Source organism: Cibotium barometz, chromosome 27 (assembly GCF_041138505.1).
Source record: "Cibotium barometz isolate CiBa-2024 chromosome 27, ASM4113850v1, whole genome shotgun sequence".
Classification (NCBI taxonomy): domain Eukaryota; kingdom Viridiplantae; phylum Streptophyta; class Polypodiopsida; order Cyatheales; family Cibotiaceae; genus Cibotium; species Cibotium barometz.
Window position 1 is genome coordinate 42,521,537 of NC_141072.1, and position 21,964 is coordinate 42,543,500.

A 21,964-nucleotide genomic window follows, 5' to 3' on the forward strand; every position below is an offset into this window, starting at 1 on the left:
CTAAGTGGAAACATTGCAACAGTTGAAGGAGATTCAAAGAAGGAAGTCTCGCGTGGCAAGATCGGCCAAGGTCTTGACCAGTGAGCTTCCAGTGGTGGATGAGGGACCAAGGAAGCGGCCTATGAGTGAGCGCTAGGTCACCTATGAAGGAGCCTAAAGGGTGTTAACCATACGGTGCTCGGTCGCCCCCAGGATACCCACGTGTGCGTCGAGGAAGAAAATGAATTGGAGTTGTTTTCTGAACACCGGCATTCTTTCAATGCAAGAGTATAAATGGTCACCTCGAAATCTCTTCTCTCCATCAACGTGTAAGAAGTTAAAAAAAAAAGAACATCACATGCCATCATTTACCTTGTGTGCCTCAAAAATCTACTACCCCCCTCCCCTCCCCTCCCCTCCCCTCCCGTCTCTCTTATATGCCCTTTGTGTGGAGCAATATTATATGCTATGACAACAATAATAATCATACCAAACGTAAATAAAAATGGTAAGCACCTCTTTTTAAGTTGAAAAAGATATTAGAGAGAGAGAGAGAGCGCGAGAGACACAGAAATTGAACTGAACCCACATTCCAAACGTAGCTGCAGAGAGCCTTGGGAACCTGCCCGCTGTCATGGAACCCGCAGAAGGTATCAACAGTATACATGCCCACAGTGGAACCCAAGAAGGAGAGCTGACCTTGCTCGCACAACGGTAGACCGCCCCTTTTTTTTTGGTTTTTTTTTTTTTGGGGGGGGTATCTCCCCCTGAATCCGTAGATTTTCCACCTTAGCCCTTTTCCTGAAGTGCACACACGAAAAGAAAGAGGCGCAGTATCACCTTCAAGCTCAGAAAATTACACTTTTAACCCTTTTAATTAGCTTTTAATTATGCCTTTTTGATAATCATTAGTTCTGCTGGCATTATATTATGCCTATGTGGTAAGGCTTTGTTCTGCCAAAATAATTCACCTATCACACTAACCTTACTTTTTAAAATTCAGACTCATCAAATCTGCATTTATATTCATTTTTTTTCCCTTTGGGTTCTGGTATGGAAGTGATGCATCCGAGTTGGTTCGAGTTTTAAGGGAGATGACTTCGGGGTTGGATGAAATCCGAAACAAATTAATTACCTTATTGGAAAAGGTACCTTTTCTTGCATCCCTGCTTTTGATACCTGTAACAAAAGAAGCTATCAATACTTATGATTGTGAAGATTTGTGCTCACTTGCTTTGTGGGATGCACACACATTTGGCTTTGAAGTATAGGAATTTACTGTATGTTAATGTTAAGTTTGTGATATAATATTGATTTCTATGAGTATTCATAAACTATTTGGGGCCAAAGGGCTTGCTGACACCATAGATGCCTTACGAGGAACAGTGGGTGTGAAAATACTTATTTTGTTGCACACCTTGCATTCTTGTGCATAAGCAGGAGTTGCTGTAAACATGAGGGCACAAAAATTCTTGGTCATTACACGCTGATGAGAAGAAATTGATGTGGGTTGCAGGTCAAAGAAGGAGAGTTTTCTACAAAAAATGGCATAAGTTATCTTGAAACAAAGCATCTTCTGCTCATGTTTTATTGCCAATGTATCATTTTCTACATCCTCTTGAAGGCAAAGGGGAGATCAGTTCAAAATCACCCTGTTATTGCAAGGCTCATAGAGATCCGGATGTTTTTGGAAAAGGCAAGTAAAGCGTTTGCGCACTCATGCCTGTTATTATGTGCCCGGTGTGAACATACCTGGTTTTATTATTGCCCTTCTTTGGTGCAGATTCGACCGATAGATAAGAAACTTCAATATCAAGTAGAAAAGCTTTTGAAAATGGCTGCGGGTCCATCTGGTGCAGCAGGAGGTGACGAAATGGTGGCTCCCCCGGATGATCTATTGTACAAGCCAAACCCCGACATGCTTGTCTCAAAGATTGACGAAAATGCAATGGTACATTGCTTGATTATTGTTTTAGAAGTAATGCTAAACATGGTATCAATGAGCTTGTATTACTAACTCAATCCAACTAATTAAGAGGAGTTGTATACAGGGAAAAGATGCAGTCTACCATCCTCCAATGATAGCGCCCATGGCCATGGATGAAGAGAGGATTTTGAAGAATAAGAAGTCTGAATCCCGGGCACAAAAAGAAGCTTTGCGGAAAGCCTCCCGGAGCTCTTTGATTAAGGAGCTTGCCAATGAGCTGGAAGGCCGGCCTGAAGAAGTAAGTGGCCTCTATGTGAGCTCATTATCTGTCATTTCATTTTACACTAATTTTTAAGGGTTTTTTTTGGGTGTAGATAAAGGAGTTTGTTGGGTCTGAGAGCAAAGAAATGACACGAGAATTATCACGGCTAGAAGCACGTGCGCAGCAGGAAGAGAATCTATTTGCACGTGTCCCGCTTTCTAGAGTTGAAAGGAAGAAGCTCAAACACATGAAGAGATCTAGAAATGGGTAATGATGATAATGCCATAAGATTGCTGTGTATTTTTTAGTGTTAAGTTGTCAGCATGGGCTTTTCTCATTGTGTTGGTGATGGTGGTTGGTTCTAGATTAATGGGGATGCTGGATGACTTTGATGATGATATCGCTCATCTTGTGGATATGGAGGAAAACAAACATACTAGAGTCTCATCACGTGAATCTGATCCACCTTTCTCGCAAGTTGGTGCACAATTAAGGAATCCCAAGGTTGTTTTTGTGTTAAGTGTTTTTTCTGATTTTTTTCAGTTAATTTTATATCCAGTTGTCACATTTTCTGTGTGTACATGCTGAGCAATGAAGATTACCCCAAGCCTGGCTAGCCATTCAGATAGTCAAATGGCATGGACATCTTGTGAAAGAGCTTGAGCTGATGTCCAGGTGGACACCAATTTTGTGGTAGAGTGCTTGCAAAGAGAGCTTAGAAACTAAGCTCAAGAATTTGAAAGGGGACCCAAAATAAAGCAATTCCTCGATGTCAGGAAGAAGACTGCTTTGGAAGAGGAAATTTTTATGGAATCTGCCGAACAGTTGGAATTTAAGCTGCGAGATGTAGCCTTATCATTTCTTATGAAAAGTGGGGATGTGATACAGGACCTGAGAGGAGGCTTGCATTGAAGGAGCCACCCAAGCTTAGCCCTCATGGTGCTACATCTGTGAGGGCTAAGTCTGTGGTTTAGCAGGAGAAGGTTTCTGTTACCTCTTGCCATGCCTCTACTCCACAAGGTATTGCCACTTTCGTCAGAGGATCATGTATGGAAATTGGATGTGTAGGGTCATGCTAGTCTGCATGTGGATGTGGGCAAAACAAAGATGCATGCAGAGGATAATATTCCTTACAAAAAGCGGCTAAAGGGATTTAAGTATAGGGAGAAAACCATGAAGTATGAGAACTTTAATGGTGACTTTGATTCCAACAAAGCTTTGTCATTCATTTGACAGTTTGAGATTGCTTTTTGCGTTGAGGCTTTCACCGAAAAGTCAAAGCTGTTTTTTGGTGCTCCTCCGTCTTGATCTCTTGTGAACAGAATTGGCAGATCCTGTTCTCTTGCATTGCCCACTGCTCGCCTGTCTCTCCACCCTTGGGCTATGTGATGAGACTGATCACAATTTTCATGGCACGTGACATGTATCTGTGTAGATAGCCAAGCTTATGAATGAAGCCACCCTCTGTGGTAGAACTGTGTCTTTGGGGGTTGCTGCAGTGGATCCAGCCAAGTGACGTAGGTCTCTAGTCCGAAGAGGTTGGCACTACAATGTCCATGGCATGCTATAGTGGGGTTGCCCCCTTATGTCCTACCAATAAATCAAAGGATGAAATGGAAAGAAAATAAATGAAACCAACTACAATTTTCCATGAAGGTGATGAGATGTGAACTAGTGCTTCTTTACTAGAGCTTTGCACTCACTTTATGTCAAGATGACATGGTTATATTGGTAATTGAGGGTCTCTCCTTTCACGTCCCCAAGTACAAACTCTCACGTGTGCCAAATACAAGCTTTCTCATGCGTGCCAGTGTCTCCCCTTGTGGGCTGTGTATTCACGACTCTCTCTACTCTTTGTGGTGTCAGCCTATGCGTGATGTATGTAGAATGATGCTTATGGTCTCTATTCTGCTGCAAGTTTTTGAGACTTCTTGAGAAGGGTTCCTGTGCTGTTAGTCTGGCTTTGACATGATGGTCCTAGGAGTAAGTGCCGTCTGGTTCATGTGCCATGCACAGCCCTACCTTTGGAGAGAAAGTGGTGAGGAGTTTGTGGTTTCTACAACTCTGCCTGTGTGTAAATAGAATAATCTCTCTTTGTGGTTGAGAATCGGTAGGGCTGGTCATCATACTCAATGACTCTGGGCAAGGCGCCAAATCCTTCCCTGAATAAGCAATCTAAGCACCCACAGATTTCTTAGTATGCTGGACAATGCAGTATGACATGTTTCTGTCTCCACCTCCTGTGTGTGACATACTTTGCATCTTTGGAGCTCGCTGTGCTCTCATGTCAACTCTACCTCAGGGCAAGTCTCAACATGTGACTAGTGTGATGAAATTGGTAGCTTGCCTAAAGATATTTTCAATGAATGTGATGTGTGAATAGCTATGTATTTGGGCATCTGTATACACTCCTTTTGTGAATGTCAGAAAGTGAACTTTGTATAAGCCTAGGGAGGATGGCATCCTTTTTGTATACTATGAATATACTGAAACTCAGCTCTCTGTCTCTCTCTCTCTTCTCTCCATCTCTCTTGCTTGCATTTTGCATCAGGTGGTTCCAAGATGGTGTTTAGGGCTGAAAGAAGACTCCTACAGCTTCCGCATGTGACATTGGTATGAGAGCATCAGGCTCAACAAGGCTAAACACTGATTCAGTCCTAGATGCAGGTGCACAGTCCAAGGAGAGTAACACAAGACATGGAAGAAGTTCCGAGGAGGTTGGTTGGTGGTGTTCCACAAGACCCAAGGGGAATGGCAGTCTTGTGAGTTGGGTGCCACTTGGGGCATACCAAGAAAGGCTTTCAGGGAACGGTTCCAAGGGAGGATGATCCTCCAAGGGGTGGAGTGAGAGTGCCAGACTCAATACTCGGGAACAGAAGACCACAGAAAGTTTTCAAGGGCAAGGCATGAAGGGATAGGGGACAGGATGGAATAGATGCATAGATCTTCATCAGATTTGGAGTGGATTTGGAGATCGGGCAGGGTTTTCAGTGAAAAAGGTTGCATGGAAGGGAAGGATGGCGGGTTTTGGGAATCCAGGAAGAGACAAAGGGATGATGATAGTCATCCAAGAACAGAAGTTGGAATCCCATCATCAAGTTTAGCAGAGGGGGATGCCATGTGCAAGACATGTGCATGCTCATTCCCAGGGCTATTTTTTGAAGGGTAGCAGATAAAGAACCAATTTTGGAACCAGACTCTGGAGCTACAGCAACTAGGCATGGGCAGGAAGACTGTGGAATCATCCAAGAAGCTGAAGGCCATCTTTTATGAAGGCACATCTGGGTCAGCTGGAGCAGCAAGTGGGAAATTTGTTTAGGTGACCTGGCGACAGTAGGTCGGCCAGTCCACAAGTGTTTTCCAGGCCTATAAATAGCAATTGCTTGGCTCCTTGATGACCATTCAGTCCTTCATGGATTCAGTCATTAGATTAGGTGTTTACCACCTTTTGAGGGGCAGCCAAGGGCTAGCCAAGATGTATCCTTTTTGTATACTATGAATATATTGTAACTCAGCTATCTCTCTCCCTTCTCTCCATCTCTCTTGCTTGGTGTGTAGGGTTGAAAGAAGACTCCCAGAGCTTTTGCATGTGACAGACCTAAGGCAAGGTTTTCAGTAAAAAGGTTGCCAGGAAGGGAAGGATGACAGATATGGAAGACCATATGTGGAGATAGGGGATGTTGATAGTCATCCTAGGGTTAGAAGTTGGAATCCCGTCATCAAGTTTAGTAGAAGGGGATGTCATATGCATGCACATGGCATGCTAATCACCGGCTAAATCCCTAATTTGTAGTAGATAAACATTAGGGTTAGGGCACTAGCTAGGCTCAAGAAAGGCTTAGTGTGGACATAGATGAAGTTGGCCAAGCTTACCTCAGATCGGTGATGGATTATATGATTGTTTATGTCCACTGAAGCTATTCGACAGCAGTCGGCCAGTTGGAATGGTAGCCAAAGGGCCTATAAAAGGCCATGCAAAAAAACATTGTAGATCACCTCACTCCCACTTGGGGGTAGGTCTAGAATAGGAACCTTGAGGTCTAGATTAGGATTTTGGGTTACTAAAGGTAGCCAACATCTTATACCCTTTTGTACTCTTTGAATATATTGAATATATAGCCATCTCTCTCTCTTTCTATTCTTTGTCTATGTTGATTCTTCTTGCATAAGTGTTCCTATGCAGTGCTATTGCAGGTCAAGGACAGAGTTATCTCAGCCAAGAAAGGTCAAGTTTCCTGTATTTTCTTTTCAGATTTGCATCATTCTAATAAAGCAAATACACCATTCGTGGTGGGGCCCTACAGAGGGTATTCGGGATCCAATACTGTGTCCACTTCTCCTTCTCTCTCTCTCTCTCTCTCTCTCTTTTTCTGCACATCTACATTCGATTTTGTGCGTTATTTTCGTCGCGACAAGTGTGCTGTTTTCTGAGCTTTGAAGTTACCAATCTTTCCCGAAGCTTCCGCATGTTACAATGGTATCAGAGCCTACTTCAAGTGCAAAGATTCAGCAAAGAAACCGGATTTTTTTCTCGCTCGTGTGGTTGGTTTTCAGACGCCGGTGGACTACCCCTTTCGGGGTGAGTCCCGTCCCTCGAAGGACAGTTGGTTTTCAGCCTCCGGAAGTCTCCCACACACACAGTGGATGGTCAGATTGCGCTCCGGAAAGGAAGTGTGTTTTCCTGCTATGGCGAGCTTCGACAATGAGAGAGACCAAGAATCTTGGGACCAGAGTGCACTAGGCAGCCTAGCTAGGGCACCAGGCTTGAGTGTTACAGAGATGTCCAGCAGATGATGCGAGCAATTGCAGACCAGACGACCAAGTTGGAAGAGCAGAAGGCGCAGATCCTGGCTCTAGAAGAGCGTACCCGTTCTCTAGCGTCGCGTTTTCCATCTCCTCCCTCCTCTCCTTCCGTATCCCAGATTCCAGATCCTCGACACATCGGGGTCACGACGGCAGCCAAGCTCTTTGCTTGAGTTGTAGATGCGTGCATTTGGAGATCTGACAACGAGATTGACGAAGCCATGCGACATGTGGAACATGAGCGTTACCTTGCAGCCTTGGACGCTAGATTGACACCAGCGGCGCCCTCGAATCATTTTCCCGAGAAAATGAACTTCAGTAAGTATAATGGTAAACTCGATCCTACAACTCTCTATTCATGGCTGCATCAGTTTGAAGCTTACTTTGCCGTAGTTCGAAAGACAGATACTGACAGAGTGATCTTAGCTAGTTGGTACTTGGAATTGGTACTTGGAAGGTGAGGCCATTCCATGGTGGACTCAATGGGCTCATGTCCACACCAGATTAGGTATGGCAGCTTATGTGTGGGACGAGTTTGTCCGCGACCTTAAGCAGCGGTTTCTACCTCCCCACTACCTTGAGCGACTCGAAGACGAGTTCAAGGGAGCGCGTCAGAACGCGCAACCAGTCCTTCAGTTTGTCAATATAATTTCGCCTTTATGTTTACAATTAGGCTTATCTGATTCGGACAAGAAAGGGCAAATTTTGTATGCCTTTGATACGCAAATCCAGTGGGAGGTGCGTATGTTTAGGCCAACCACCTTCGAAGATGCGCTCTCGCTTGCGCAGAGTACACAAATGAAGCATAATGGTGGCAAGCCCCCGACTTCCCAACCGGCTACTCCCAAGGGTATCGCCTCGGGGGAAAAGGCCAGATCCAAATGGGGTCTTCCCTAGGACAGAGCACGGGAGCCTCTGGCTCCAAGAACTCAAACATACAAAAGGACATACTTCTCAGGAGTGTCCTAAGAAGACTCCAAAGACCGCCGCCGCAGCCTCCACAGATTCCGTGGTGACCCACACAGACCCCAGTGGTTGCCCCTAGTTCTTCAAATCCCAATGCTTCAGTTGGAGCAATTATTAGCCGGGAGCTCGAAGATATGCAGAAGGGCGCCCATGACCAGGAGTATGAGCGCAACGAATTGCTCAAGTCCTTTGGCTACATAGGTGGCCAGAGAGTCGTCTTGTTTGACAATGGCAGCATGGAGGACGTGGTCACGGAACAGGCCGCTCAGTGTGCCCGTTTTGTCCTCACTTCAGTGGACAAACAAGTTGAGGGTTTTAGGACAAGCATGACAACGAGCGTCAAGTATGAAGCTCTAGGTGCTAAATTAGTGATTCAAGGTATAGAATTTGTGCGTGATTTATGGTTGTCCGTCTTGTAGGAGTAGACATAATCTTGGACATTCAGTGGTTTCACAAGTTTCTTCCTGATGTCAAGTGGGACAAGCACACTTTCGAGATTAATCGGAATGTGTCAAACGCCCCAGTGATGACCATTAAGTGTGAGCCAGGAATTCCGAACTTTTCGCTCATAAGCCACTTGCAGGCTAAGCGAGAGTTAGGAAAGGCGCACATTGTGCGATGATATACATCCAGACAGCCCAGACCGTGGCCAGTGCTTCCGAGAAGTACTCGACTCTCCATGAAAAGTTCCAGAAGATTTTTCTTCGGGACAGTCTCCCTCCGCAACTCTTCCCCGTCTAGACCGGAGGACCACAAGATTGACCTCCTCCGAGGCTCGGAACCCTTGAGCATGTTTGGATAATATGTCTTCATATTATGCATTGCATGGATTATCTAGCTAGCAAGCCCTTGGAACTTTGTACACAAATAAAATACTCCAATAATATACTGCAGTATTGAGGGGGGGGGGATCGGCCCGTTCGCGGTCCCAATGGTGGTGTACTGTGCAGTGCTTCTCTTTTGGAGATTGTCTTGAGCAATGATGTATCTTTCACTAATTATGTGTATTGTGGCTAGTTCATTTTACTGTTGACGAGCGTATTGTTCACGAGACGGTGCTCAAGGATGTTCACACCTAGTCGGTGTAGTTTCAGGGCCATCCCCAAGGCAGCCCCTAACCATGGACAAGCCTTGCAAGGGGTAGCTAACACCCCCAGCCACCCTATAAGACCAGGCGTCAGCCTATATGGCAAGGGAGCACAGCATAGTAACATAAACGGCACGAAACGTTTTGAAACAAAACGAAACCTACCCATCGAAACGGTGTTTCGCCCAAATGTAAAGTGAGGTAAAAAAAAAGGGCGGAAGGTTTTTTTTGTTTCTGTAACTCGCGGCGGGTGCTCGGGGGACTAGGGCCTTTGACACACTTGTTGATACCATCAATGCATATTAAAACATTTAAACATAGCCACAGCCTTAACACATATCCATCATCACTTTGCATAAAACATAAAAGCGATAAAGCATCCACAAATGCTGAAAATGGATCTTGCACATGTGACACCGCATAGAGGCCGGAATGGGCCGACCCCCCCCTTGGAGTATTTTATTACCCAAGGAGAATAATATCATGTACAAGCTTTGAGGGCCTTACTCTCCCCACGGGAGATGCCGGATTATCCATATACAAATGCCATAACACAGCCCAACACGAGGCTACCAAGCCGGAACATAGGCTGTAGAAATGCCGAGCCAACAATATAATCTATATACCTCCGTGTGGGTACTGATTCTTCCCCAAAAACCGGCTTGAGTGTTACAGAGATGTTCCAACAGATGATGCGAGCAATCGCAGAGACCAGACGACCAAGTTGGGAGAGCAGAAGATGCAGATCCTGGCTCTGGAAGAGCGCACCCGTTCTCCAATGCTGCGTTTTCCATCTCCTCCTCCCTCTCCTTCCGTATCCCAGATTCCAGATCCTCTACACAGGGACCCTCTTGCAGGGTCATGACCGCAGTCGAGGTCTTTGCTTGAGTTGCAGATGCGTGCATTGGAGATCCGACAACGCGAAGACGAAGCCATGCGACGCGTGGAACATGAGCATTACCTTGCAGCTTTGGACGCCAGATTGACACCAGCGACACTCTCGAATCATTTTCCCGAGAAAATGAACTTCAGTAAGTATAATGGTAAACTCAACCCCACAACTCTTTATTCATGGTTGCATCAGTTTGAAGCTTACTTTGCCGCAGTTAGAAAGACCGATACTGACAGAGTGATCTTAGCCAATTGGTACTTGGAAGGTGAGGCCATTCCTTGCTGGACCCAGTGGGCTCATGTCCACACCAAATTAGGTATGGCAGCTTATGTGTGGGACGAGTTTGTCCGCGACCTTAAGCAGCGGTTTCTACCGCCCCATTACCAGCGACTCGAAGACGAGTTCAGGGGAGCACGTCAAAACGCGCAACCAGTGTCCTTCAGTTTGCCAATAGAATTTCGACTTTATGTTTGCAATTAGGCTTATCTGATTCGGACAAGAAAGGGCAATTTTTGTATGGCCTTGACACACAAATCCAGTGGGAGGTGCGTATGTTTAGGCCAGCGACCTTCGAAGACGCACTCTCGCTTGCGCAGAGTGCTGAAATGAAGCATAATGGTGGCAAGCCCAAGACTTCCCAGTTGGCTACTCCCAAGGCTACCACCTCAGGGGGAAAAAGGCCAGAACCAGATGGGGTCTTCCCTAGGACAGAGCACGGGAGCCTTTGGTGAAGGGAGCTAAAGAAGCTCAGCTGAAACAGTTAGGGTTTCATGTGGGAGACACACACAGAGAAGAAGGGAGAGAGAGAGAGAGACGTATGGGGATAAGTCAACTCACAAAAGTATGAGTGTGTGACTCTCCTATCACACATGTATATTTGCTCTATTACACATAGTGCACTTAGTACATTAAAAGTACTAAGTGTACTATGTACTATAAAACTTATGGGCTTGTACACACTATAAGGGTGGGCATAATGCCTTTACCCCAACAACCTCCCACTTAAAGGCAATGTGCCCTTAAGTGAAGGAAAAGAAAAAATCAGCATGTACATGATAATATACAAGGCCATATCAAGGCTGAAACTGGCCTCATCCAATGCCCATCAAGTGTCTGCAATGAGCAAACCGCTCTAGAGGAAAACTCTTTGTCAACAGATCAGCCGGGTTGTCATCCGTATGAATCTTGACAAGCTGAATCAGCTTGTTCTCTATCACCTCTCTGATGAAGTGATACTTCACATCCACATGCTTCGTCTTTTGCATGAAAGACAGGGTTCTTTGCCAACTGGATGGCACTCTGAGTGTCACAATGCAACAATGGAATATCCCCTGTATAACCCAAAACCACTAACCGAGATAGCCATAATGCCTCCTTGCAAGCCTCTGTGGCTGCAATATACTCGGCCTCTGTAGTAGATAAAGCAGTGCACTTCTGTATCCTGGATATCCATGACACGGCACCTCCTGTGAATGTAAACACATAACCGGTGGTAGACTTTCGGTTATCTGGATGACCGGCATAATCCGAATCCGTGTAACCATGCACTAATGCATCCTGTTTGCCAAAGCAGATGCACATATTCTGTGTGCCCTTCAGGTATCTCATGACACCTTTCACTGCTTCCCAATGTTTCTTGCCAGGGTTGGCCATGTATCTAGTAACCACTCCCACTGCAAATGCAATGTCCGGCCTGGTAGCAACCATGGCATACATGAGACTGCCACAAGCTGAAGCATACGAAATCTTGGCCATATCAGCCTTGTCACTATCCGACTGTGGGCTGTCCATAGCGCTGAGTTTCACATATGGAGGCAAAGGAGTACTAGTCTTCTTCCCCCCCTCCATATTGAACCTCTGCAAAACTTTGCCAATGTATTCCTTTTGAGACAAATACAACACATGCTGATTTCTGTCCCGAGGTATCCGCATACCCAAAATGTGATTTGCATGACCCAAATCCTTCATATCAAAGGTCTGATGCAGCCTCTTCTTCAAGGCATCCATCTCTTTACGAGATTTCCTGGCAATCAACATATCATCAACATACAAGATGAGGATCAATAGACTGCCATCAAAAGCTTTCTTGGTGTATAAGCAGTGATCTATGTCACTGTTGGGTGTTGGACTCACACACACAAACCTGCACATTAGGGTTAGGTGCAGGGTAGAGAAGCTCACACACAGAAATGAGAGAGAGAGAGAGAGAGAGAGAGAGAGAGAGAGAGAGAGAGAGAGCCAAAAGTGTGGTATCCACAAAATGCAAGTCAACTCTTGCATGTGTGCCACATCCATATGATATAGAAGTACAAAATATTATATGTTAGTTCTTTCACTCTTGATGTCCAAGGGGAAAAACCACATGGGAAAAAGTGCCGTGCCCTTGGTTAAGCCCTGTTCACACATAGCACTACCATAATTGAGCATATGCCTACAAATCCCCCTTGTAGTGGAAGTGTGAACCTGTACAAGGTAGGAGATCACTCTCTGTATGAGAGTAAGCGCAAAGCTTTGCGGAAAGCTTCAAACTTTTCTCGAGGTAAAGCCTTTGTGAATAGATCTGCAACATTATCTTGTGTAGGGCAATAAGATAAACTGATCTCCCCTGCATGTAGCCTCTCTCTGACATAGTGATAATGAATCTCTATGTGCTTGGTACGTGCATGAAATATTGGATTTCGTGCCACGGCCATAGCACTCTGGCTATCAGTGAGAATGGTGGTGGGTGTCTGTTGACACTCACGAAGATCAGCCAATGGTCTCCTCAACCATACACAATCTACTGTAGCTGTAAAGACTGCCCTGTACTCAGCCTCACAAGTAGATGTAGCAATAGTGGGTTGCTTTTTACTCAACCAAGACATGCATGAACTGCCAAGAAAAAAACAATTCCCACTGGTGGATTGTCTGGTATCATAATCACCAGCCCAATCTGAATCACTGTATGCATAAAGCTGCAAGCTGTCCCCCCTGGGATAGAACAAACCAAGATCCAGGGTACCCTTAAGATAACGACGAAAGATGCGTTTGACTACTTGCCAATGCTTTGTGCCTGGGCTGTGCATGAATTTTCTCAACAAAGACACCCCAAAAGATATGTTTGGCCTCGTGTTACACAAGTAAATGAGGCATCCCACTGCCTGGCTGTAAATGCCGGCCTCAAAAGGCTCTCCAATATCATGCATAGTAAGCCGTACACCTGGTTCTACCGGAGTAGAAATGGGCTTACATTCATCCATGTGAAACCTTTTTAGCAAACTTTTTATGTACTTAGTTTGCTGCATAATAATGCCATCATTTGTATGCATAAATTGTATGCTGAGATAGTAGTGTAAAGGCCCCAAATCTGACATATCAAATTCAGCTTTCAAATCAGCTTTGAAATCTAAAATTTGTGCTTTGCTTGTACCTGTATTGAGCATGTCATCTACATACAAGATGACTATGAGAATATCAGCATCGGTTTTCTTCACATACGCTGTTTGCTCTTCCCTGACAAGATCTTCCACTTCTTCCACAGAAGGGGGCTGAATGGCTGGCTGTTTTCTTGTGTAGGGGCTGGCTGATCTGAATCCCCCCTAATTGCAATGGGTAAAAGTCCATCAAACATGTCCTGTAAGCGTGTATCATTGCTTTTATACAAGCTGTACATGGGCTGTTCTGAATTTTCAGCAAATACCACATCTCTACTGACAAAAATTCTTCGTGTAGTTGGATTATAAAGACGGTATCCTTTGCTCTCATTGCTGTATGCATTTAATTGCTTTGTCATCTAGCTTTGTTCGGAGTTGTTCTGGCACATGTGCATATGCCAAACACCCAAATGTATGCATATAATCCACTGTTGGCTTTCGGCTATACCAAGCCTCAAATGGTGTTATGGTTTTTAAAGCTTTTGTTGGACACCTGTTCAACACATGAGCTGCACACATTATAGCTTCCATCCAAAATTTGTGAGGCAACTTTTGTGCTTTCACCATGCATCTTGCCATCTCCATGAGAGATCTATTTTTCCTTTCAGCTACACCATTCTACTGCGGTGTATAAGGCACAGTACATTGGTGTTTGATGCCCTTTTGAAGCATATAATCCTTGAATGCATTTGACATGTATTCTCCACCTCTATCTGAGCGGAGTGTTTGGACTTTACATCCACACATATTTTCAGCCATTGCTACAAAGTGTCGAAAGCATGTAAACACATCTGCTTTCGCTTTCAAAGGGTAAGCCCAAGCAAACCTGGAGTAGTCATCAATGAATGTGACAAAGTAAAGATGCCCCCCTATGGATGGTGTCCGCATTGGACCACATATATCACTATGTATGAGTTGTAATTTACTTTCAGCTCTAACAGCTCCATCTTTGGGGAATGGTTTTCGTTGCATCTTTCCCAAAATACACCCCTCACATACATGTCTTGGTAGAGACTCAAGAGGCGGCATATTATCAACCATATGATGCTTCTGCAAAAGCATCAAACTCTGAAAATTTACATGCCCAAAACGAGCATGCCATAGCTCTGCATCATGCATAGCAGGAGTGTGGGCAGCCATTGTATTTACATCATAAGTGCGCTTGTCATAGCTGTCTAGCTTATACAAGCCTTTGTATCGTGTTCCAGAAGTGACTATTTCATAACCCTTTGATGGGTCTTTTACCAAACACTTCCCATCTTCAAATTCAACCTTTAAACCTTGGTCGTTTATGGCTGAGACGGAGAGCAGATTTTTCTTTATCCCTGGAACATACAATACATTTTTCATACATATATTGGCACCCTTTACTGGATATGTGGTATGATCTGCACATGATACAGTGTGGCCATTTGAAGCATAAACCAAGTGCTGAAATACATCTTTGCATGAAGTGATGTGGCTTGAAGCACCACTATCAAAATACCATGATGCATGCTGTCTGTCAGATGCAATGCAAGACATATCAGTGTCTGAAGCACTTGGTGTGTCACTAGTGCATGTGACCAAAAAAGTGTAGTCTTCCTTGATTACATTAGCTGATTGCTGTGCTTTGTCATCAGAAGAGTTATGGCAGTAGTGACATTTGCCCTTCTTTTTGGGCTTGTTTGCATCCCCTTTGTCAGACTTTTCACCACTAGAAGAGGGCTGTCCATGACCAGCCTTGCTAGACTGTTGTCCCTCATGCCTAAAGCTCTTTGCTTTACCCTTATCCTTGGCTGTAAATGCCTTTTCTCCACCACGGTTGCTCGATAAGTTTGCTCTTGTTTGCTCTTCCTGCAAGAGTAAACCCACGAGCTCTTCAAAAGTGACGGGATCACCACCTCCTCTCATTGAGAGGTTGAGAGAGGTGTGAAAGCCCAAATAGGAAGGTGGTAAAGAATGAAGAGTGTGAGTGACCATCTGTGTGTCTGGGATAACCTCATCAATGTTGAGCAATTGTTCTTGCAAATCTTTCACTTTGGTGAGATGATCTGCCATAGAGTCACCCTCATCCATAGAAAGAAGATCCAATTGCCTTTTCAAGTAGGCAACTCTTGCCTCGTTGCGTACCTGATACATTGCTTCCAATGTGTCCCATGCAAGCTTCGATGTCTTGCAAGAACGAATGTGCGGAATAATAGTCCTTTTCATTGAAAGGGCTATCAATGACATGGCTTGTGCATCTCTAGAGTCCCATCTCTTCTGCTCTTGTGTGGGAGCAGGATCTACATCAGGAGCTCTTTGAGCACCTCCCCTTTGAGGCGTGGCTGGCTGTCTGGTAAGTGGGCGTGTGTCATCACCACACATGATGCCCCAAAGCCCTTTGGCTACCAGCAAATTACGGATCATAAAACTCCAGAGGGAGTACTTAGATCCATCCAGCTTGTCCTCCTGGGTGAGCACACCAAATACATCTGTAAACAAAATATATCTGCAAGCAAACCAAGCACCAATGTGCACTGCCAGGCAACCAAATGTCCTGTGCAAATGTATGCTTGCAAACCAAAGCAGGTGTAAACCTGCACCAAATTGTCCAATTACACTCAATGTGTCCACATACGCGACAAATCGCAGCTGTAATACCCAATTACATGCTCCAATCTGAAAATCCCCAATTTTTATGCACTCCAATCACTTCAATGTGTATCTAATTGGCCAATTTCCACAAAAGCCCCAAATTTCTGCAAATGAAAGAGGCTCAATTTGCCGATTTTGACCTCAATTTTGAAAACCCCTAAATTTTTGCAAATGAGAGGTTCAATTTGCTGATTTTGACCTCAATTTCAAAAACCCCAAATTGCAGGCAAAGCAACATGCCCAATTTTATCAATTTGTCCTGAAATTGAGAAATCCCCCAAATTTGCCTGAATCCTGTACCACCTGCAAGCTTTCAAATCTTCCTGGCAAAATCTGCCTGCAAACCTTATTTTGTTTTCTTTGTTTATTTTTGTTTGTTTGCTGAAACAAAGATACCTGGGCAGCAATGATGCACAGCCGGGAAGATGTAGTACGGAAGAGTCGTTGAAGAGAGTCGTTGCAGGTGCAGGCGTTGGAGGGAGTCGTTGTTGGTATATATGAAGAAACGCATCATTTCAGCACAACACATCTGGATCTCTTCAGCGTTTTCCTTCCTAGGAGCAAAGGGGGATACAGTTCAGCATCCAACAGTGTGTTCCTTCAGCGTTTCTACACCAAGAGGGCTGGGAACAGCAGCGCATCCACGCATCATAGCATTCCAGCATTCAGGCCCACGCATCAGCATATTCAGCCATCTTCCCAACTCCTACATAGAGGGATACCAGCATACAAGTGGTGGAACTCAGCATTGGAGTCAGGACAGCCATCTTTCATCATTATTCACTCTCTTTCAGGGGTAGACATCATCTAGGACAGCATAGATCCCTTTGGATCTCATTGTAACTGCATTCGTCATCTAATATAGCTGCATTGCATGGCATTGCATTGACACATATTTGTCTATCTCTTAAACAATCATTAAGTGCAGTTCAGTTAGACTAAGGTTGTGTTTACTACGGTCGAAGACCTCACATGTCACATTCACTGCATAACCCTCTGGCTGTTGCATATATATCTCCTCATGGAGATCACCGTGAAGAAAAGGAGTCTTCACATCTATCTGAATCAAATCCAGATTATCATGAGCAACCAAAGCTAATACAGCTCTAAGTGTGGTCATTTTGACCACTGGAGAGAAGATCTCATCAAAGTCCACACCATATTCTTGCTTGAAGCCCTTAGCCACTAACTTGGCTTTGTATCTTGGCTTTGCATCAGGTGCAACTTTGAGCCTGTAAACCCACTTGCATGGCAAAACCTTCTTGCCCGTAGGCAAATGCACCAACTTCCATGTTCCATTTTTGTGCAGAGAATCCATCTCTGACTTCATAGCACGCTCCCAAAGCGCCTTGTCTGCCCTCTGTAAAGCCTCCTTATAACAAGAGGGCTACCCACAGTCAGTGAGCATCAAGTAGTCAACCCCTGGAACAAACCTGTCAGGGGGTCTGGAGGACCTCCTTACCCAATGATCATCATTTGCAGGTTGCTGTCCAGCCTGCATATCACCTATTGGTGGCTCCTGTTCCATGCCATAAGGTTGAAAGATCATGCCCGGTATCTCCTCTAACTGTGGGATATCCATAGGGATATCTTCTGCCATCTCTGGTTGTCCATTTGGACCATTTTCAGCACCATTTAAGGGCTGGTTTTGTTGCTGTAATGGCTGATTTACAGCCCTTCGTTGTTGTCCATGATGTCCATCATCATCAAAGATGACTCTGCCAGGCTCCTGTTGCCTTGCAGGCTCCTTATACATGCATGTTTCATCAAAAATGACATCATTGCTGCGTATAATCTTTCTATTCACTGGATCCCAAAGTCTATATCCCATTTCACCTCTGTCACCATATCCTAGGAATATGCATTTGTGAGACTTAGGATCAAGTTTGGTGTGTATTTCCTTGCGTATGTGCACGTACGCAACGCAACCAAACACTCTCAAGTGCTTGTAGGACGGAGGCTTCCTTGTCCATACTTCCTCTGGCACTTTCCCACCAAGCCTCGTGTTAGGTGACCTGTTTATAAGATGAACGGCTGTCATAACAGCTTCAGCCCAAAAACCATGAGGTAACGCAGCATGTGACAACATAGAACGGACCTTCTCCTGAATGGTCCTGTTCATCCTCTCTGCTGTCCCGTTTTGTGGAGGATCATAAGGAGCAGAGAGCTCCCTCTTGATGCCTTTAGCATCACAAAAGTCCTGAAACTGTTTGGACATATACTCTCCACCATTGTCGGAAGTGTTTTGCCAGTTTGATTCTCAACAAACTTCTCAAACACTGAGAATGTATCACTCTTCAAACGAAGAGGATAAACCCACACCTTGCGTGTGGCATCATCAATAAAAGACAAAATATTTTGCCCCTCCCAAAGAAAGCTGAGGCATCTCACATACATCTGTATGCACAAGCTCTGACTGAGCATCTTTCTGTCCAAGAGCTTTCTTGTGGAGGCACTGGAGTTGCCTGCCATATATACAATGCTCACAAAACTGAAAACTTGAGAACTTTAGAGAAGGCAAGTAACCAAAATGAGACAATTGCTCCATTCCTTTGACACTCATGTGTCCCAACCGGCTATGCCACATAGAGATTTGCGGCAGTTCGGTTGCATTTACATTAGCATGGTGACAAACACCAGCATGCATGAAGTAACGAGTGTCCACCTTAGAGCCTCTAGCAACAACCAGTGAGCCCTTACTAATCTTCCACTTTCCACTACCGAATGTGGTAACATAACCAGCATCATCAAGCTGTCGAGTAGAAAACAGGTTCTTCTTGATCTCAGGCACATGCCTGACATCATGGAGCATGAGCTGTGAGCCATCTGAAAACACAAGCCTCACATCACCTCTGCCACGAATCTGGCATGCATGGTTGTCACCCAAATAAACTACTCCTTCATTGCTAGCAGTATACCTGACAAACAAGTCTCTGCAACCTGTGACATGAAAGGAGGCACCTGAATCAATGATCCATGAGTGCATACCATGACCATAGTGAATTGGCATCAAGTGAAGACATGAATAGGACTTCATCCTCACTGTCACCTGCATGTGACACATTGACTTCTTCAATCTTGACTCCACTTTTGCCCTTTGGCTTTGCATCTTTGGCTTCATTTTTGTCTTTGTCTTTTCCTTTGCCCTTTTCCTTTTGATCATTCTTCCATTTGTAGCATTGCTTTTTGAAATGTCCCTTCTTGCCACAATAATGGCATTCCAAGTCCTTTTTGGAGCGGGACTTGCTCCTTCCCCGTTCTTGGCTTTTACCCCTTTGCTGGGATCTCCCACGTGCATTCATTGCATTGGACTTTCCAACAGAGTTGTTCTTCCTGTTCATCTCCTCTTGAAGGAGAGCACCCTCCACATCTGCATATGACAGCATAGCATTTGAATTGCTAGTAACTGTCCTGAATGTGTCCCAACTCTCTGGCAAAGTGCATAAGAGAAAGGTGGCTTTGAACTCATCGTCCATTGCCAACTTTTGATTGATGACGTGGCTGACAACACCATTAAACTCATTTAGATGGGCTGTCATAGACGCCCCTTCCTTCATTTGAAGACCTATGAGTTTCTTCAACCAATACACTTTGCTGGGCATACAAGTCCTGCAATCTTTGCCACATTCCCCAAGCTGTCTTCTCTTCACGTATGCTGAAAAGTAAAGAGTCTGACACAGACAACATGATGGTGGATCTTGCCAGCTCATCCATATCTTCCCATTCTTCAGCAGTAAGAGAAGCGGGCATTACACCCCTTTCTTTGATGGGCTTGTGCTGCTTCTTTTGGAGCAACACATTATAGCACTGGGTTTGCCAAATGTCATAATTATGTGAGCCTTCAAGCTTTTTGATGTGAAGCAATGAAGAGCTCTCACCTGTGGTTGCCATAGCAATATGCAACCTTTGACACAGTCAATGCCTGACTCCCTGCAAGATGTGCAAACACTGCACCAAAGCACACAAAGTGCTCACAGTTGTTCTCCCAAAGTTTATCTCCCACTGTGGAAGCACGAATGCAACTCTCCTCCCACTGAATGTGATAAAATCACCAAAATCTGGTTGCTGCAGATTTATGACAGCACCTTAGATGTGCTCTGTTCCCCTTCCAAAGTACTGTACGACAGTACTAAGTGCTTACCAAAGATGTACCAAATCTGTACCGGCAATTACAGCAGCTGAAAATGAGCCTTTTCCTCACTCAAATCAATGTACAGCCATGCCAAAACTTGTACAAAGTTGTACCAAATCTGTACCAGCAAGTACAGTAGCAATAAATGCTCTCCTGGTTGTCCAAATGAGTGAAAATCAGACCTTGATTGTCCCCACCACTGCATACGACAGTCCCGGACAGAAATTGGACAAAAGCCCCTTTTCTGCAACAGAAATCAGAAATTTCAGAGGTATTTGCTTCAATTTTGGGATTTGCATGTCCATTATCATCAATTGAGTAGGTACAGGTCCTAATGGCTCAGATTTGAGCACAATTGGCAACATTGGGTGACATTGGTCACATTCCGGGTAAATTGGCAGGAAATTGGGTGTCAACATTTGGGGCTTTTGATGTAATTGTGCCATTGGGCATTCATACATGCTGTATGATGTGAGCAATCTCACATTCGGGGCTAAATTGCAGGAAATTGGAGTGCAAATCAAAGGGCTTTTGTGCCAATTGGGTTGATTTGCATGCAGGCACTAGCATTTGATGCTTTGGGCAATGTGTTGATGCCTGTCAAGCACTCAATGTGCCAGTAAATCAAGGGGCTTTTATGTATTGGATGTATATGTGGCCAGGGGGAAGCATTGTGAAGACTCTGGATGCCTTCATGTGCATTAATGTATTATTCATGATCAGAAATTGATCTTGAATCAAGGTTTTTTCTTTTCCTTCACTTAAGGGCACATTGCCTTTAAGTGGGAGGTTGTTGGAGTAAAGGCATTATGCCCACTCTTATAGTGTGTACAAGCCCATAAGTTTTATAGTACATAGTACACTTAGTACTTTTAATGTACTAAGTGCACTATGTGTACTAGAGCAAATATACATGTGTGATAGGGGAGTCACACACTCATACTTTTGTGAGTTGACTTATCCCCACACGTCTCTCTCTCTCTCTCTCCCTTCTTCTCTGTGTGTGTCTCCCACATGAAACCCTAATTGTTTCAGCTGAGCTTCTTTAGCTCCCTTCATTTGGCTCTAAGAACTCGAACAATGCGTCCAAGCTTACTCCAGACCAGAAAGCGGAGGCTGCCAAGATGGGTGTGGAGGAGATCTCTTAGTACAAGAAGGAGGGTAGATGTTTCTTTTGTTATCTCGGGAATGTCCTAAAAAGACTACCGCTCCAAAGACCGTCGCCTCAGCCTCCACAGCTTCCGTGGTGAGCCCAACTCCCACACAGACCCCAGTGGCTTTCCGTAGTTCTTCAAATCCCAATGCTTAAGTTGGAGGAATCATTAGCCGGGAGCTCGAAGATTAGCAGAAGGACACCCATGACCAGGAGTATGAGCGCAATGAATTGCTCAAGACCTTTGGCTACATAGGTGGCCAGCGAGTCGTCGACAGCACGGAGGACGTGGTCACGGAACAGGCCGCTCGGCGTGCGCGTTTCGTCTGGACTTCGGTGGACAAGCAAGTTGAGGGTTTTAGCACAGGCATGACAACGAGCGTCAAGTATGAAGCTCTAGGTGCTAAATTAGTTATTCAGGGCATAGAGTTTGTGCGTGATTTTATGGTGGCCCCTTTTGTAGGAATAGACATAATTTTGGGCATTCAGTGGTTTCACAAGTTTCTTCCTGATGTCAAGTGGGACAAGCATACTTTCCATATTAATAGGAATGTGTTAAACGCCCTAGTGACCATTAAGTGTGAGCCAGGAATTCTGAACTTTCCGCTCATAAGCCACTTGCAGGAATGTGTTAAACGCCCCAGTGACCATTAAGTGTGAGCCAGGAATTCTGAACTTTCCGCTCATAAGCCACTTGCAGGCTAAGCGAGCAATAAGGAAAGACGCACATT

The 21,964-nt window shown here is 44.8% G+C and overlaps 1 protein-coding gene across 1 annotated transcript in view; it reads left to right on the plus strand.

Moving 5' to 3' along the window:
- The first annotated feature begins 497 nt into the window (after positions 1-497).
- The window catches only part of LOC147623409 (Sas10/Utp3/C1D family), a 52,259-nt gene continuing 30,792 nt past the window's right edge, over positions 498-21,964 (plus strand). Inside the window, exons 1-7 of the mRNA XM_086821552.1 lie at positions 498-693; positions 1,040-1,127; positions 1,496-1,675; positions 1,763-1,930; positions 2,031-2,204; positions 2,281-2,435; positions 2,534-2,672. Coding sequence (XP_086677678.1) covers positions 614-693; positions 1,040-1,127; positions 1,496-1,675; positions 1,763-1,930; positions 2,031-2,204; positions 2,281-2,435; positions 2,534-2,672 — 984 coding nt within the window. The 5' untranslated portion in view covers positions 498-613. The remainder of the gene's footprint in view (positions 694-1,039; positions 1,128-1,495; positions 1,676-1,762; positions 1,931-2,030; positions 2,205-2,280; positions 2,436-2,533; positions 2,673-21,964) is intronic.